Source organism: Macrotis lagotis, chromosome 4 (genome assembly GCF_037893015.1).
Source record: "Macrotis lagotis isolate mMagLag1 chromosome 4, bilby.v1.9.chrom.fasta, whole genome shotgun sequence".
Lineage (NCBI taxonomy): Eukaryota > Metazoa > Chordata > Mammalia > Peramelemorphia > Peramelidae > Macrotis > Macrotis lagotis.
The window spans coordinates 75,080,527-75,097,887 of NC_133661.1; the positions used below are offsets into that span (position 1 = coordinate 75,080,527).

The 17,361-nt window shown below is 38.5% G+C and overlaps 1 protein-coding gene across 2 annotated transcripts; it reads right to left on the bottom strand.

Moving 5' to 3' along the window:
- Positions 1 to 281: 281 nt before the first annotated feature.
- Positions 282 to 17,170, bottom strand: CUTC (cutC copper transporter). Of its 2 annotated transcripts, none has more exons than XM_074233176.1 (9): positions 17,042 to 17,170; positions 16,452 to 16,523; positions 12,342 to 12,401; positions 11,424 to 11,489; positions 9,066 to 9,101; positions 7,155 to 7,288; positions 4,983 to 5,010; positions 1,116 to 1,221; positions 282 to 773 (listed from the first exon to the last, which is right to left on the bottom strand). In XM_074233176.1, exons 1-9 carry the CDS (start codon positions 17,100 to 17,102, stop codon positions 662 to 664), a joined length of 675 nt encoding a protein of 224 aa, XP_074089277.1. In that variant the 5' UTR covers positions 17,103 to 17,170; the 3' UTR covers positions 282 to 661. The 2 variants fall into 2 exon arrangements, with proteins under 2 accessions (XP_074089277.1, XP_074089276.1); XM_074233175.1 differs by having other exon boundaries at positions 287 to 773; positions 11,280 to 11,489; positions 17,042 to 17,164.
- Between the last annotated feature and the right edge of the window lie 191 nt (positions 17,171 to 17,361).

A 17,361-nucleotide genomic window follows, 5' to 3' on the forward strand; every position in this document is an offset into this window, starting at 1 on the left:
AGGGGCCGAGTTCTGTAACATTCCCTTATAAGGTGATTATGTTTCCCCCTCTAAGCGACCGCCAAGCCTCTTCCCCCCGCCCCCAACAGAAACGGTTAATGGCAAGAACCATTTTTCATACTTATCTCCCTCTTCATACAGTGTAGGACACATAAAAGCCAATCGACAAACTCATTAGTTAGCTGACCAATAGTTTAAAAGTCTAATCCAAGAAACCAAAAGCCAAATTATTCTTTTTTACCAGGCTAAAGACTTCGTGCAGAATAAAATTAAACAAACAAAAATTTAACAGAAATGAGAAATTTTATTTCACAAAGGTAAATCAAAGGTAAATCTTGAATTTAATTTTTTCCAGCTTATTAATTAATTTCATTTACTGGGCACACTAAGCCTCTGGTAAAATCTCAATTCAGCTCTAATCATGATGATGGAAAAGGAGAAGGCTAGCAAGGATAATCAGAAGAAGAAGACTGCAGCTTCTCCAACTATGGCTCTTCTAGAAGGGTTCTCCATGGTCCATGAATGACAAGCAAGGCCAATCACCAGTCCTGCCCAGAGAAGGGTAAAGCTGTAATATCTGGATCATGGCAGCTTCAGACATCAGGCTCCTTGAACCTTTATCCTGTGTGAGTTCACTCCTCTCTCAGGACTTCTCATAATCCTATAGGACACTCTTTGCAATGGCACTCAAGGACCTTACTTTTGCTACATCCGTTACCTTAGAGGAATATTCTGAGCTGGAAAGAGAAGCTCCCATGGCAACAGAGGTATTTCTGTCAAAAAAAAAAATCATAAAGGAACAAATGATTACATTAACTTTGACAGCACTGAGCAGTCAATGCTCAGTCAATGGTCTTCCATAGACAACACATGAGTTGGACTCTAGACTCTACAGACCTCAGTAGCACCCTTCCAGACTTTGCATATCCCACTTTATAAGGCCTGGACTACATTAAAATGTGTTCTGTTGGTCAAAGTTAAGGGAGATGGGGAGAATTGAGGCCATAGTTTGCAGGGCCTTCCATTCTAAGGGATTCTGATTGTGAAGAGCCTACACCTCCCCCCCCCAAGTCCCAGCCAGACCCCATCCAGGTGCCTGGATACCCTGGCCCTACCGGAACTTCATTCTTGAGTCCTTGGCAGAGCGCGCAGAGCAGTGAAACTCTTTGGCACCCGAGCCCTCAAGGATCCTCTGCAGGTTTCTCTCCGTTATGCCACCTCCTGGGGAAGAGAGTCAACTGCATCACTGAGGCCCCCAATTCACCCTTCAAGTTAAGACCTCCCCCAGCTCTGTGGGCACAGATGCCCACCAATTGGAGGCCCCGTTCCACTCCCCAGTGCTCTGTAGACTCAACGGCACCCCCTCTCCTTGGCCTTTCCCTGTTCTAATCACTGAGGTTTCAGACAATTTCTCTTTTCCTCTCATGGCTCTACAACTGGGGGCAGCCAAGGACTCCAGAGACACTTCTGGCTCCACAAGCTGGCAAAGCCATCCTCCAGGCCTCAGCTTCCTTCTCTGTACAATGGGGCACCCCACCAGTCATCCCTGTCCCTTATTTCTATTCATCTTGAGTTTTGACAAGTCTATTATTGTTCATTTTATAAGATGACTGTGAAAAATATACCCTCCCCCTGCTCACAGAAGTTTTAACTGTGTGAGACTATATGAATCAAGAATCTAAAAGAACAGGTTTTAACAAGCTGGCCTAATATTCCTTTTTTTTTTTAGGTTTTTTGGTAAGGCAAATGGGGTTCAACAGCTTGCCCAAGGCCACACAGCTAGGTAATTATTAAGTGTCTGAGACCAGATTTGAACCCAGGTACTCCTGACTCCAGGGCTGCTGTTTTATCCACTGTGCCACCTAGCCGCCCCTTGGCCTAATATTCTTAAAAGCACACAAAATGCTGCATAAGACATCAAGTCTGACGTAATTTCTAATATCAATACAAGTCCACATCCCTGTAAATGACATTATAGTTTATTAACAAGTGGGTCTCCAGCTGCCTTTGTCTCTCTCTCACCCCAGGCCCTGCTGGCCTCCAATACTGCCACCCCCTCCATTCCTCTTTTCTGCCCCAGCTCTACCACTCTACAAGGCATCCAAGCTCTGATCAGGATATTTATCCTCTTTGACACTACCTAGAACTCTACCATCCAAATCAATTCCCAGGCTCTTCCCTCCCTTGACAATCCTAACTCCCAGACCAGCCATGGTTAAAGGGTCTTCAGAGATCATTAGGCAACTCCATATTTTACAGCTAAATAAACTAAGGCCTAGAGAGGTAGAACTGATTTGGTCAGGTCCCCAAATTAAGAAGGAGAAAGAAACAATGACAGTAAGAACAGTGCACATTCACAAAAATTCTGGTTAATAATGTTACCATGTAAACCACATTCTGTCGATTAAAAAACCTAGAATACACTGATCCTACATAAATATGAACATCAAAACAAATTTAAATCAAGACCCTCTGAGACTTTACAAATGCCCCTGGGTAATCATTATGGATATCAGTAACCACTTTTGAATGAATACAAGTCTAGTCACTATAATCACAGTACTTTGAGTAATCAAAGTATTCTACTTTCTCTTATAACCAACTCACTTTTAAATGCATGATAAAGGTTACACAGTATCAGGATCCTTAACTGCAATTGTCATTATGTCCTGTTAATTTCTTCCTATGGGATTTCATCAATGAAATTATGATGAAAATCAAAGAAGAAATTATTTATATATGCTTCCTTTGAAAACAAGTCTGAATTATGTATCTTAAGAATAAAAGAAACTGGAGCGGCTAGGTGGCGCAGTGGATACAGCACTGACCTTGGAGTCAGGAGTACCTGGGTTCAAATCTGACCTCAGACACTTAATAATTACCTAGCCGTGTGGCCTTGGGCAAGCCACTTAACCCCCATGTGCCTTGCAAAAACTAAAAAAAACCAAAAAACAAACTTAAGCTTTACTTTAGAACTTTTGCTGCCTGAACAGAAACAAATTTTCATGTCTCACTGAATTCCAAGCCATCCTGCAGCCATAAACGACCAGTTTTAAATATCTGGTTTTGGCTAAGACTGATGAATGGTAAGACCTCACTTTCAAGAAATTTCTCTATTACTTATAGATTTTCTTCTGGGTTAGATATATTTTCTCAGTATTACAGTCTGGATGCATAACAACCATTGGACCTGTTTATTCTTTTCCCACCTTTCTAACTCAATCCTTATTAGTAATAGTTTCTAAGCAATGTATAAAATGCCCTATGTTCAATTAAGTGTGAACTCTTCTAAATCTGTACTGAATAATTTCACAAAGAATGAACATAATAAAGTAGGAATTTCAAGTGACTTTAGTGACAACTGAGACCATTTAATTATTTTCTACAAAAATTAACTGGGTCAACTGTTATATTGTTAATCCTCATTTTTTTAATTTTTGTTTTTTTTGTAAGGTAGTGGGGGGTTAAGTGACTTGCCTAAGGTCACATAGTGAGGTAACTATTAAGAATCTGAAGCCACAATTGAACTCGTGTCCTCCTGACTCAAGGCCCAGGGCTCTAGCCACTGTACCACCTAACTACCCCTGTTTTGAGGAGCTGCTCTAATCCTTCACATTATTAAAAGTTTAATGTTGAACTATGTTCCAATTTCACTTTGCTGACCATGAATCTCCTCACAGGCATACATTTTTTACCTGTTTCTATGCATTTATTTACACTAAATTCTGTTACAATGTTATCACTGAAGTTCTTAGCAAGTTTTGGTAAGTTAGGAAACTTTTAATGACTGCATAAAATTTTAAATTTAAGCAAAGGTAGATATGGAATATCTTTCTCTAAATTCAATGAGATAACTGCCTTTCTTGAAACCTTAACTATAAGGGTAGCTAGGTGGTACAGTAGACCCTAGAGTCAGGAGGACCTGGGTTCAAATCCAGCCTCAGACACTTAATAATTACCTAGCTATGTGACCTCGGGCAAGTCATTTAACCCTAATGCCTTGCAAAAAAAAAAAAAAAAAAGAGAAGAAATCTTAACCAATTTTTAATGTACAGTCCTCACTTTAACAACCATTACATATTCCATCTAATTAGGATCCAGTCCCTTTCCTTGTTCTATTCCAAAATTTCTTTTTAAACTCCAACTTATATTTAACTTATAACTATTCTCTTCTTCTCCCAATACTCCTTCCCCTGACTTCCCTCTTCCCTTAATATCCTGACTCAAAGTTCCCTCTTCTGAGTAAAGTACTTCACTTTAACCCTGGATCCCCTTAACTGACTTCTTCCAAGGTGAACCATCTATTTTGCTTCTAAACCACAATTTTTTACATGTTACTAGAAACACTTAGAATAAATTATTCTCATCATGAATTTATTGGCTAACAGTCAGAATTTGGTGGGGTAACTCTATTCATCAGGAATGTGGAAAGCTCCCCATTTATTTGATGCTCCATTTGTATCGCTTTGCACTTTTCCCAAATTCCTTTCAAATACATTTTACTAGATTATCCTTCTACTTACAGGCTCACTGACTTGCAGGCAACAAAATATGATTGCTGACCTTAATGATATTACCCCCAAAGGCATAATTCCACATAGCTGTTCATCCTTCTGATACAGATTTCTCCTAAGTGCATTATGCTGCCTCTCCTGAGTAAAAAAACCATACCAAAATGTAGTAACCATATGAAAACTCCCTTGATTCCAGGAAATCCTTCCACCAAAAAGACAAGCCTAGACTCCAGACTCTCTCATGCTAGAATTCTCCATTTCTAAGTCCCCTCTAGCTCACCCTCTACCAGAATATTCTCTTCACAACAAAAGACCCCTTTTGTGAAATTTTTAGTCAGTATAGGTGTGCCAATTTTTTCCCTAAATATCATTTTTAGACAGCACCTTTCTCCATATCTATCTGCCTCCTTTCTCATCTTACACTAAATTTCAGTGTTACTGCTAGCAAATGGATAAATAAATAAATACCTGGCATTACCACAATCTTGCCTTTTGCCTGAAAAAAGAAAAAAGGCAAATTTAAATATTCTTCCTTTGCATGTGATAATGAAACAGAGGATAGAAATGAGTCAAAAGCACATTTAGTTTTTTACTATATAGTTTGATGTCTGATTTCAAAAAGATCTGCCATATTTCTTTTGAGCCTTGGAGTGGGGTAACTGCATTCTGTTCTCTAATGTAAGCTACTTTCTACTCTAAGAAAGAACTAAGATAGAAGAGCTTTACCAGACCTAAGAGGTTAATTTCAACACACTGAAGGAATAGAACCCAAGTGTCTTAAAAGATTATGGAAGTTAATTGGAGATCAATATGTGTAATTTACTAAAATTTAAAGCCAGAAGACCTAAACTCATGCCCCAGTTGGATGATCTCAGATCTCAGGCCTTATCCCTAAGTTTCCTTATCCTTATCTGCCAACAAGGCTTTTTTTTTCCATCAGGAACAGGGAAAAAGTGAGATAAGGTATAAGAAAATACCATAAAACACTATAGAGACTATTCATAATCACCACTAAAAAAATTTCTGTCTCAAATGATCACCAATTTATTGAAGGGAATAATTCATTTTCTACAAAGACTTCAGGAGAAGAGAGACAGCATGAGGAGAATTCTAAAAGAAAAATTCCTGAAAAAGCAATGTCCAAGGGAAAAAAGAGAGCAAGTTTAAGCTCTCATATACATGATAATCCTTCAAACACCTAAAGACAGATCTGCCCACTCTAAGTGTTCTCTTTTCCAGGATAAATAACACAAGCTCCTTCAGTTGATCCTGGCATGGCATGATCTCAAGGTCTTTCCCAATCCAGCTGTCCTCTTAATACTCTCTAGACAAATCATACCAAAATGTGGCCCTTGAACTCAAACACAATTATCCTCATGTGGTCTCATCAGGATAAATTCAAGAGATCTATGATCTTTCATGTCCTAGACACTGTACCTCTCTCAATATATTCTGTCCCACTCACTTACCTCTCTCTCCTCAGATACTCCACAGGCAGGCAGACAATAAAGACTTTTTAACATTTCCTCTGTGCCAGGTTCTTTTGCCAAGTTCATAAAGTATCTCCTGAACTACTCACTGATTTCTTCTGTCTAGATGCTCTATAGTAAACTACAATGAAAGTATCTCTATTTCCACTTTCATTGTTCTCCACCATCCATTTCCCTTCTAGCTCCTAAATTTCTTCATGAGGATATATATGCAATACAATGCCACTCTACCTCCCTTTCTACCTATACTGGTTTTTTTTTAAACTGTTTTAAAACTTTTTTAAAAACATCATCATGTTCCAGTCATAGATTTAAATCCATCAAATTTAAACAATAGATCAGTTCAGATTTGCCTTCATGCATTACAATCAATAGTTCATCTTGCTTGTTATCCATACTTAGAACATTTGTGTATCTGGGGCCTTTCTTGAATATTATTCCATAATATAAAAAAGAACAGGAATATACAATGTAAGGCAGTTGGAATAATTACTCTGATGATACTGACAATTCTGATAAACAACCAGGTGGCAAGCAAAGTGCGTTATTTCAGATTGACACAATCAAATTACAGTCTCATATAGGAATTCTGAAAATTATTTTTGCAGCTATCAAAAAATACAGATCACAGTAACTTAAAATTACTTGTCATTTCTTCCAATGATGGTAGATTGAGAAGGATATGTTATAAGGGAGGAAATGCTGTATTTCTCCTCAAAACTAGGGTTGGAGATACATGGTCAGGGATTTGACTAAGAAAAGATAATGAAACATTAAGAAAATAATACTGGTCTTAGAATACAGTCTGATGGAGGAGTGAGATGAAGGTCATGTAGAATTTACACTTCTACATTTCATTTTTCTTAGACTAACACTTGAAATCATTTTGGATTTCCTAGGCACGCAAAGAACAGAAAAGAGGTAGCCTAGAATTATACTGAATGGCAGAGGGAAGTTAAATTTTCTGTGGATAATCATGTGAATAAATTAGTTAACTGTAATTAAATCTGACTCCTTAAATGTGAAGGAAATAATATCTACCACACTACTTGCCTTTTTCCACATAGTAGCAATAATGACAAATAACAATAGCAGTGTCCAAAAATAACCAAAAGTATGCTATGTGTATATTTTTTAAAGGGTTGCATACCTGTTCAACAAGTTGTCTTATCAAAGGCAGTCCTTCTAATGCTGAACTGTCACATCCACTAGTCAATACACGTTCAAATCCCAAGGTCAAAAGGGTTTCTAGAGCCATTGCTGGGTCCTGAACCATGTCAAAAGCTGAAAATGCATAAAACAATTTGAATTTTGAGCAAAGATCCTTCAGCATCTGAGAAATCCTGGGAAATGGTATCCCAGTTAAGAGTCTAAAAACTCATCATTTCTGAAACACCATACCATTTTTGGGGGCGGGGCAGGGAGGTCAGGCAGTGGGGTTGGGTTATTTGACCTAGGTCACACAGGTAATTATTGTTTGAGGCTGAATTTGAACTCAGGTCCTCCTGACTCCAGGGCCAGTGCTTTATCTACTGCACCATCTAGCTGCCCCTACACCATACCATTTTAACTAACATCCTATGCAAAAAAATTCACAGCACAATAGAAGAACAGAGCATTTTAATATAATTTTTAGCTTTAAATTTCACTCCAACTCTCTAAAATTCCCTTCCTTTACCTATAACATAAGTATGAAAGAAGTCAAAGACATTAGAAGGTTATTAGAAAAAAAGTTCTGTGCCCTGGTCCTCAGTTTTAGTGTAGTCAATGCTTTCTAAGCCATGGAAGTACAGAAGCATGCTTGACAAGACAGGGATCCTCAGGATACAGTTGAGAGAATTCCACCAATCTAATTTAACTGAAAGTAGACTAAGCTAACTACTCAGTTTCTTTCCTTTGTGGTGTCTCCCTATTTACCTTTGGTGATACCACCCTAATATTGGAAGGAAAACCAAGTTTGTGGAGTCCTAGAAAGAGGAGCTCTCCAGAGATATAAAATTCAAAGTCCTGGGGTACTCCACTTCATAATTTCCTTGGAGGGGCCAGAACTTTGGGAGTAAATGGAAATCTATGAAATACCTTAAATATTTATTTTTAACAGCCTTGGCAACTCTAAAACCCTTTTATTTTAGGAACAAAAATACTGTATTCTGTATATTTGCTATAAATTTTCATACAATAAATAACAGAAGTGCTGACCCATTTGAGAGTAGACTAGGAGTTAGTGGTCTGCAGTATATACATATGGAAATGAAGGTCATAAGAACACATAAATAAATCAAGAATTTCTTAAAAGAAAAAAAGAAATGAACAGAAATATTGATATTTACTACACTGTTTTTTTTGAGATCTCATCTCCTTAATAGAAATATACTTGTACAAAGAGTAAAAAAATCAACATGAAGAAATACTTAAGGAAAGAATGTTCAAGATCCTTCTTTCTAGTGAAAACTAACAGTATTCTCTGGAAGTATCTTACATTTGAAAGTTGTATTGCATTATTTATTTGTTTTTATTTAAGGTAATGAATGGGGTTAAGAGTGACTTGCCCAAAGTCACACAGCTATGGGAATATAAAAAAAGAAAGTTCCAATTTTTCCTTTTATTCTGAGATTTTTTCACATTTTTAATATGCCTAAGATGATAATTTCTTAAGTAATTAGACATTGCAATATTGACTAGGTAACAAATTATTTTTGATCTAAGGATTCTAAAAATTAATTGTGCATGTAGATATACACATACATATGTATTGTACGTGTATATATTGTGTATGCATGCATGCATGTATGTATGTGCATATTCCATTTTCTCTTCAAGTTCCACACAACCAAACACTTTTTTCCTTTAAAAAATTCTCAATGTTTTACATATCTAAAGCTGTGATTTTTATCAGTTTAAAGAAACCAACTGTTAACAGTACAACATTTAGTAGTTTTATTCATGGACCTATTTATAATTTTTATTTTATATATGCTACATAAAGGACTATGTCCTATAAGACTGCATTGGGTGAAGAAACTAGTCTGTTTCAAAAGAACTTCAAACATATGTGACTCACCTCGGTGGAAAGTGACTGGCAGGGGACGACAAGCAGCTGTAAGCAAAAAGTCATACAATAAATATGGGAAGCAAAATCACTGATTATTAGTAAAAAAAAAAAAAAAAAAAACCTCCCTGTATTTCACTGGGTTCAACTTCCCATTTTCAAAATCTTTCTTAGTTTCTTTATGAGACAGCTGAAAAATCAAAGGAGAATCTATATATGCAGGGACCTTGTCCTGTTTTTTCCTTCTATTTCCCAAAGCACAAGGCCTTACATATTTAGGTGTTCGATAATTATGAATGAGGGAAAAACAGAATGAAATACCCAAAACATCCTTCTACTGGTTTTAAATAAATGATTGTTTGTAAAGGCCGGGCAATGATGCAAGCTCATGTCAAGACTGTTATTTTCAATATGCAAAAGTAGTCTATAGATGAGAAAATCAAAGCGACCCATAGTCATATGAAAAATGGCTCTAAATCACTACTTATTAGAGAAATGCAAATTAAAGCATCTCTTAGGTACCACCTCACATCTCTCAGACTGGCCAATATGACCAGAAAGGACAATGATCAATGTTAGAAGGGATGTGGGAAATCTGGGACACTAAATACATTGTTGGTGGAGCTGTGGACTCATCCAACCTTTCTGGAGAGCAATTTGGAATTATGCCCAAAGGGCAACAAAAATGTGCATACCCTTTGATCCAGCAATACCATTATTGGGGTTATACCCTGAAGAGATTATAGAAAAGGGTAAAAATATCACCTGTACAAAAATGTTCATAGCAGCTGTTTGTGGTGGCAAAGAAATGGAAACTGAGGGAATGCCCATCAATTGGGGAATGGCTTAGCAAACTGTTGTATATGTATGTCATGGAACACTACTGTTCTATTAGAAACCAGGAGAGAAAGGAATTCAGGGAAGCCTGGGAGGATCTGCATGAACTGATGCTGAGCGAGATGAACAGAACCAGAAGAACATTGTACACCCTAACAGCAACATGGGGGTGATGATCAACCTTAATGGACTTGCTCATTCCATCAATGCAACAATCAGGCACAAGTTTGGGGTATCTGCAATGGAGAATACCATCTGTATCCAGAAAAAGAATTGTGGCATTTGAACAAAGACCAAAGACTATTACCTTTAACTAAAAAAACAAAACATTATCTTATTATGTAATTTTGCTATCTCTTACACTTTATTTTTCTTCCTTAAAGATATGATTTCTCCCTCATCACATTCAACTGAGATCAATGTATTATCATGGAAACAATATAAAGAACTAACAGACTGCCTTGTGTGGGGGGGGTGGGGGGAGGGAAGCAAGATTGGGGGAAAACTGTAAAATTGAAAACAAAATCTTTCCCTCTTTTATCTATTCTATTTTCAACAAGCCATACAATACTTTGGTCTGGAAGTGTGGAGGTTCCTTCTACTCTACCTCATATTCCTACACACTACTATTACTCCCACAGCACACTGTCACATAGTTTAAAATGTTTCAGTGGGGGGTGGCTAGGTGGCGCAGTGGGTAGAGCACTGGCCTTGGATTCAGGAGTACTTGAGTTCAAATCTGGCCTCAGACACTTAATAATTACCTAGCTGTGTGGCCTTGGGCAAGCCACTTAACCCCATTGCCTTGCAAAAAACAAACAAAAAAATGTTTCAGTGGAATAGGAGAAAAAAATCATGGAAGAATTCCTTGGACTCTACATGTTCTCTAGTTCTGGGGACAGTATTAAAGAAAGAGTAAATTCAAATTTAAAATAGTTTAAAATGTTTTCTCTACTTCCTCCTTTTCTCATCCCCTAAACCATTCTATGTTTTCCTGCCATGATTCTTCTGACAATTCAATTTTAATTCAAGCAGACATATTTTAATGTATGTCTTAATGGTGATATATAGAAATCTGTCCAAATTTAAAAACCACTTCAGACCATTTAAAATCATTAGGGCTATTAGCACTGACTGGAGAAAAATCAAATGAACAAACCAATGTTCAAGTGTAAACTGCTATACCTCTTTCAGACTTCAAAGTCATTAAAGCATTGCTGTCTATTCTGCTTCCATCAAGATATGAATAGTAGCCTCTTTCAAAGTTTTTTGATATTTAAGTTGCATTTAAACAATAAAAATAAGTAGTCTTTCCACAATGAGTAAATATGGGAACTCATCACATTGTGGTATTTGTAATAAAAAGGTATTCCAGTGTTATGTCCTTACATAAAAGTGCCATGCAGAGCTCGGTATCAACATGTCCATCTTCAGTCAATGCCCCTAATACCAACCCATCAGCTCCATAAAGCTTGGCAAGACGGATATCTGCTTTCATGACCTCTACTTCACGATCTGAATACAAGAAATCACCTCCACGTGGTCGGATCATCACAAAGACAGGGATCTGGACACATTGCTTAACCACTTGTAGAACACCTACAAGAATACATAGTGAAAAGATTAAAAAAGAAAATCAAGCAGGGGCAATAAACTCTTAACTATTAGAAATAAACATATGCAAAAATAATTCTGGCCTCTTCAATCTGTTCCTTAATGACAACAGCAGCAGAAAAGGAAGAACAAACTGCCAAGGCCAAAAGAAATTCAAATAGAGAGTGGGAACAAAGTAAAAATGGGAACATGCACAAGAGCCATGGTTGAGTGATAGACAACTGGAATGTTACAAACTGGTAAAAAATGATATTGAAATCTTTAAAGGACTTTTCATTCAGGATTCCATAAAATTTCTTGTATAACATTCTTTTACTGGTAGGGGACGTCTAAAGATCTAACAGTTACAAGTCTCCATGCTCTGCCAGCAGAATCACTGAGATTCAAATTTTTCCTCCCAAGTCTTCTGAAGCATTATTTAAAACCAACTCCCAAAATATCCAAATGCAAATTGCTTAATCCCTTCTCAGAATGAAAGAAATCTTCATAAAAGCAAATTTTCTGTTTTGAATGGTCATAAAAAGATACATGACTGCAGACACATAAATCTAGCCCAACCTGCTCACTTTAGACATGAGGAAACCGAGTTTATTTGAGCAAAGGCAGAAAGATACCAAGGTCACACACTCAAGCATTCCTTCTACAATAACACACTGCTTCCCGTACATAGACAGGAGTTCTCAAAATCTACATCATATGTCAATTATATCATAGCAATAGTTGGCCAAAAGAATGCAACAAACCCCAAAACATTTGTTAAACACCCCTAGCTGAGTGATACAATGGGCTAGGCTCAGGGGTTTAATAGAAAATCATTTACAAGAACCAGGCACTCACCCATGCTGGGTGTAGTTCCTCCCTCCAGCAAATCAGAACACAATTCAATGCGACCAGCACCTGTGAGAAAAGAATTTTAAGGTCATTAGAAATCTCAGACAAAATCTAACTGTTTTTCTTTGTTTCAAAAAGTCATCAAAACAAGAAACTGTATCATCTACATTTAGCAGCCTGAGTGAATTCAATCAATGAAGGATCTAAAAGTTAATCTCCTACTCAAAGTTTCTACAGGACTCCAAAGGAGACTATTACAAAGGACTGTTAAATTTCTGCATTATCCCCAATGGTATAATAAATCTTTTTTACAGATGAGTAAGTATAGAATTTGGTTTTGAGTAATTCTAAGTTATACTAGGACTAGGACCTGGGTGAGTTACTGGTTAAAACTTAAAGGACCAAGTTGATTAAAAGTGGCAAAGAATTAAAAGCCTGTTACTGAAAGGGTGGAAATCTTTGAAGATCCTTTAACTATGGGTGTTGGATCTAAGATGGTGGAGTAAAGGTAGGGACTTCCAAGAGTTCTACCAAAAAACACTCCAAACACCTTTAAATAATGTCTCTAACTAAATTCTAGAATAACAGAACCCACAAAATGATCTCGGTCTCAGTCTAGGACCCCAGTCTCAAGAAAAGGAGCAGAAGCACAACAGAGCTCACAGTCTGCAACAGAGCAGCGACCCTCTTCACAGCTCCAGGGTAGAGGGGAGTACTTGTGGTCATTCAAGGACCAAAGCACAAGGCCAGGAGAGCAGTCAGAGCCTCCTATAAGACCTTGAAGGAATTGAGGGGTGTGTGTGGGGGGTGGTACCCCAGAAAACAGTTGCAACCCCCCCCAAAAAAGATTGGCACAGTGCACCCTCTACTTTGGAAGCAGAGCCCCACCTTAACAAAGAGTAAAATCGATTCATAGGCTGGGGAAATGAGCAAACAACAGGGAAAAAACCTCCAACCACAAACAATTACTTTGGTCCTACGGAGGATCAAAAAACACCCAGAAGATGACAAAATCAAAGTTTCTTTTTTTTGTTTTTATTTTTTTTAAATCAAAGTTTCTGCATTCAAAACCTCAAAGAAAAATATGAATTGGTCTCATGCTATGGAAGGACTTAAAAAACGGTTTTGAAAATCAAATTAAGAGAGGAAGGGGAAAAATTAGGAGGAGAAATGAAAGTGATGTGGGAAAATCATGAAAAACAAGGCAGTAGCTTAGTGAAGGAGATACAAAAAAAGAGACTGAAGATAGTATCTTAAAACCAGTTTGGATCAAATGGAAAAAGCAGTCCAAAAGGTCAATGAGAAGAAAAAATTTCTTAAAAAGTAGAAGTGACCAGATGGAAAAAGAGACACAAAAACTCTCTGCAGAAATTAATTCCTTCAAATGTAGAATGGAGCTCAGGGAAGTTGATGACTTTGTGAGAAATCAAGAAACAATAAAACAAAACTAAAAGAATGAAAAACTAGAAAAAATATGGAATATCTTATTGGAAAAATAGATCCAGAAGAGATAATTTAAAAATTATTGAACTACCTGAAAGTCATGACCAAAAAAAATCAACTTAGATGACATATTTCAAGAAATTCTCTACAAAAATTGCCGAGATCCTAGAAGCAGAGGGTAAAATAGAAATTGAGGGAATCCACCGATCACCTCCTGAAAGAGATCATAAAATAAAAGCTCCCAGGAATATTAATGCTAAATATCAGAACTCCCAAGTCAAGGAGAAAATATTATAAGCAGCCAAAAAAGGAAACAATTCAAATATTGTGGAGCTATATAGAATTTAGCAGAATCTACATTAAGGGATCATAGGACTTGGAATATATTCCAGAAGGCAAAAGAACTTGGATTACAACTAAAAATCAACATACTCTTTCAGAGGAAAAGATGGACTTTCAAAGAAATAGAGGACTTCCAAACTTTCTTGTTGAAATGACCAGAGCTGAACAGAAAAGTTTGATCTTCAAGTACAGGCCTCAGGTGAAACAGAGAGGATGGGTGGGAAGGGTTAATTATGAGGGATTTAATGATACTGAACTGTTTATATTCCTGAAAGGGAAGATGAGTTAATGATAACTCATATGAATCTTCTCATTTATAAGAGCAGTTAGAAGGTGCATATATAGAAAAGGAATGGGAGAGAGCTGAATTTGAAGGTATAATATATTAAAAAGATGGAGTTAATGGGGGAGAAAGGAATGTACTAAGAGAAAGGGAAAGCAGAGGTAGAATGGGGTTATTTTATTTCACATAAATGAGGCTAGAAAAAGTTTTTGCAGTGGAATGGAAGGGGGGAAGGTGAGGGGGAGTGAGTGAGCCTTTACTCTCACCCTCTCACCGGAAGACGCTCAGAGAGGGAATACACTCTCAATTGGGTCTAGAAATCTATCTTAACCTAAAGGAAAATAGGAGAGGAAAAGGGATGTGAGAAAGGGGACAGGGAGAATGTAGGTGACAAAAGAGTGAGAAAGGGTAGTTAGATGAGACACACTTATGATGACAGGGTAAAAGGCAAGAGAGGGAGAGAGAGAGAGAGAAAGAGAATATATGGGGGTGAAGGGGGGAATAGGATGGAGGAAAATACAGCTAGCAATAGCAGCCATGGAAAAAACTGAAATAATTTCTCTGATGGACTTAAGATAAAGAATGCTATCCCCTCCCAAGGACAGAGCTGATGGCATTTGAATAGAGACTGAAGAATACTTTTTCCCCTCTCTCATTTCATTTTTCTGGAAGTTTCTCTTTCTGTGTGTGTAGGAGAGTTATATGTACTTTTACAACATGACTATTATGTTAATGTTTTTCATGGTTATATATTTTTAACCTATACCAAGTAACATGTTTTCTCAATGGGAGGAAGGGAGAGAATTTGGAATTCAAGGTCTTGAAAATAAATTTAGAAACTTGCTTTTGCATGCAGCTAAGGGGAAAAAATTAAAAAAAAATAAAATAATGAAAGACTTGTGATAGAAAATTCAATCCATATCCAGAGAGGGAACTGAGGGATTTAAATGCAGACCAAAGCTTACTATCCTCAACTTTTAAAAGCTGAATTAGAAATTATGCTTTTTAATCTTTCTCCCATTTCAATTTGATTCTTTTTTCATAGCATAATTAATATGGATCTATGTTTAGCACAGTTATACATGTATAGCCTTTGTATAGCCTTTATTGGATTGCTTTCTCTCAAGGGAGGGAAAAAATTGAAAAACTCCAAATCTTGCAAAAAAAGAAATTGTTGAAAACCACCATTGTGTGTAGCTGGAAAAACAAAATGATTTTTTTTTTAAATTTAACTAGGCAATTAAAAAAATTTTTTTTTGTGTGCAATGGGATTGACTTGCCAAAGGTCACACAGTTAGGTAATTATTAAGTATCTGAGTTCAGATTTGAACTGAGGTCTTCCTGACTCCTGGGTCAGTGGCTTATCAACTGTGCAACCTACCTGCCCTAACTGGGAAATTCTAAAGTACAATGGATGGTGACCTTGGGTAAGGTGAAACAATGTGCCAGTTATTATGATAGCAATAAATTTCTGAAATTATCTTTCAGGTTTAATTAGTCTAACGTTCCCACCAGTAAATTTAATTCTTTTTGGCTCTCAATTTCATGCTGTGGGCTGAACCAGAAGATCGCCCCACATTTCCCTTAGTATAAAGCTTTTGTTTTTTTGTGTTTAACTCTTCGTGATCCCAATAGGGCTTTTCTTGGCAAAGATACCAGAGAGGTTTGCCATTTCTTTCTCCATCTCCTTTTACAGATGAGGAAACTGAGGCAGAGTTAAGTGACACAGCTAGTAAATGTTAGAAGTCACATCTGAACTCAGGAAGAAGATTCTTTGAGATCCCAGGTGGGATGCTTTTTGCACTCTCACACCACCTAGCTACTATATTTTCAATCATTTTTCACAAAATCGTAGAGTTTTTAGGAGCTGGATCTTAGATTATCTCACTACTCATTAACCAGAAGACAAAACTGAGGTTCAGAAAGGCAGTTTTAGATCCAGACCCCCAAGTACTTGTGATTACAAGGGATTCCCCAGGGACAGTGTGCAAGCATGGGAGAAAGGTTCAGAACCCCTCAACCCCCCCCCTCCCCTGTACCTCTTTTACCTCCTCTCTCTGCATTTATAGCCGACTCCACAGAATCCACACATACTTCCATAAGAAATCCACCTGTCATTTCTAAAAATTGCAAGATACAAAAATAAACCTTAGTATGCTGAAAAATTAAACTCCCAAAGATCTCACAATATTTTTAATTTATCTGAGAAAGTGCTTTCCCAGGTGGACCTGGATTTAGCTCAAGTTAAATATTATTTATTTATTTGATGTTTTTGCAAGGCAATGGGGTGAAGTGGCTTGCCCAAGGCCACACGGCTCGGATTTGAACTCAAGTACTAATGACTCCACTGCGCCATCTAGCCGGCCTGTTATTAACCTATTTTTGCGGAAGAGGAAACTGAGGCAAGAGGCGGGAGCGGCCGCGGGGTCAGGGGGCGGGCCCCGCGGGGTGAGGGGGCGGGTCCCTCTCCCTTCCCCGCCCCCGCCCTCAGCCCCGGTTTCCCGGCGGAGAAAGGCCCGACAAGGCTGGGCCGCGCCCACGGGGCCGGGCCGGCTCCGAGCCCCGGCGCGCTCCGCGGCCCCTCGCTGCCCCTCCCGGCAGACGAGCCGCGGCCCTCGGCACCCCCACTGGCTCTCACCCGGCGGGTTCAGGGCCAAACGCACCCGCTTGCGCTCCTGGGGGACGCCCTGCCTCTTCATCTTCTCGGCCTCGGCCCCGGGTGGGCGCGGTTAGGAACGCCGGAGGCGCGCGCCTGCGCGATGACAGCTCCGCCCCCGCGGCGCGCGCCCCTCAACGACTCCCCCGCCTTCCGGCCTCGCCTCTGGCAGAGCCGGCGCCTCGGCGCTGGCGTCAGATTTCCGGCCATCTACGCCCTTGCGTCCATCGTCACGTGACGAGAGGCAGCCTTTCCGGCTCCCCCTCCCGTCCCCCTGCGACCCGGAAGTACTTTACTTCGCC

Excerpts from the sequence above, each read along its gene's own strand:
- CUTC (XM_074233175.1), bottom strand. The coding sequence starts at position 17,102 with ATGAAGAGGCAGGGCGTCCCCCAGGAGCGCAAGCGGGTGCGTTTGGCC. Across the intron at positions 12,402-16,451 it reads TATAAATGCAGAGAGAGGAG|GTGCTGGTCGCATTGAATTG; the intron begins GTAAAAGAGGTA and ends CTTTTCTCACAG. Across the intron at positions 11,490-12,341 it reads AGGAACTACACCCAGCATGG|GTGTTCTACAAGTGGTTAAG; the intron begins GTGAGTGCCTGG and ends GTATTCTTGTAG.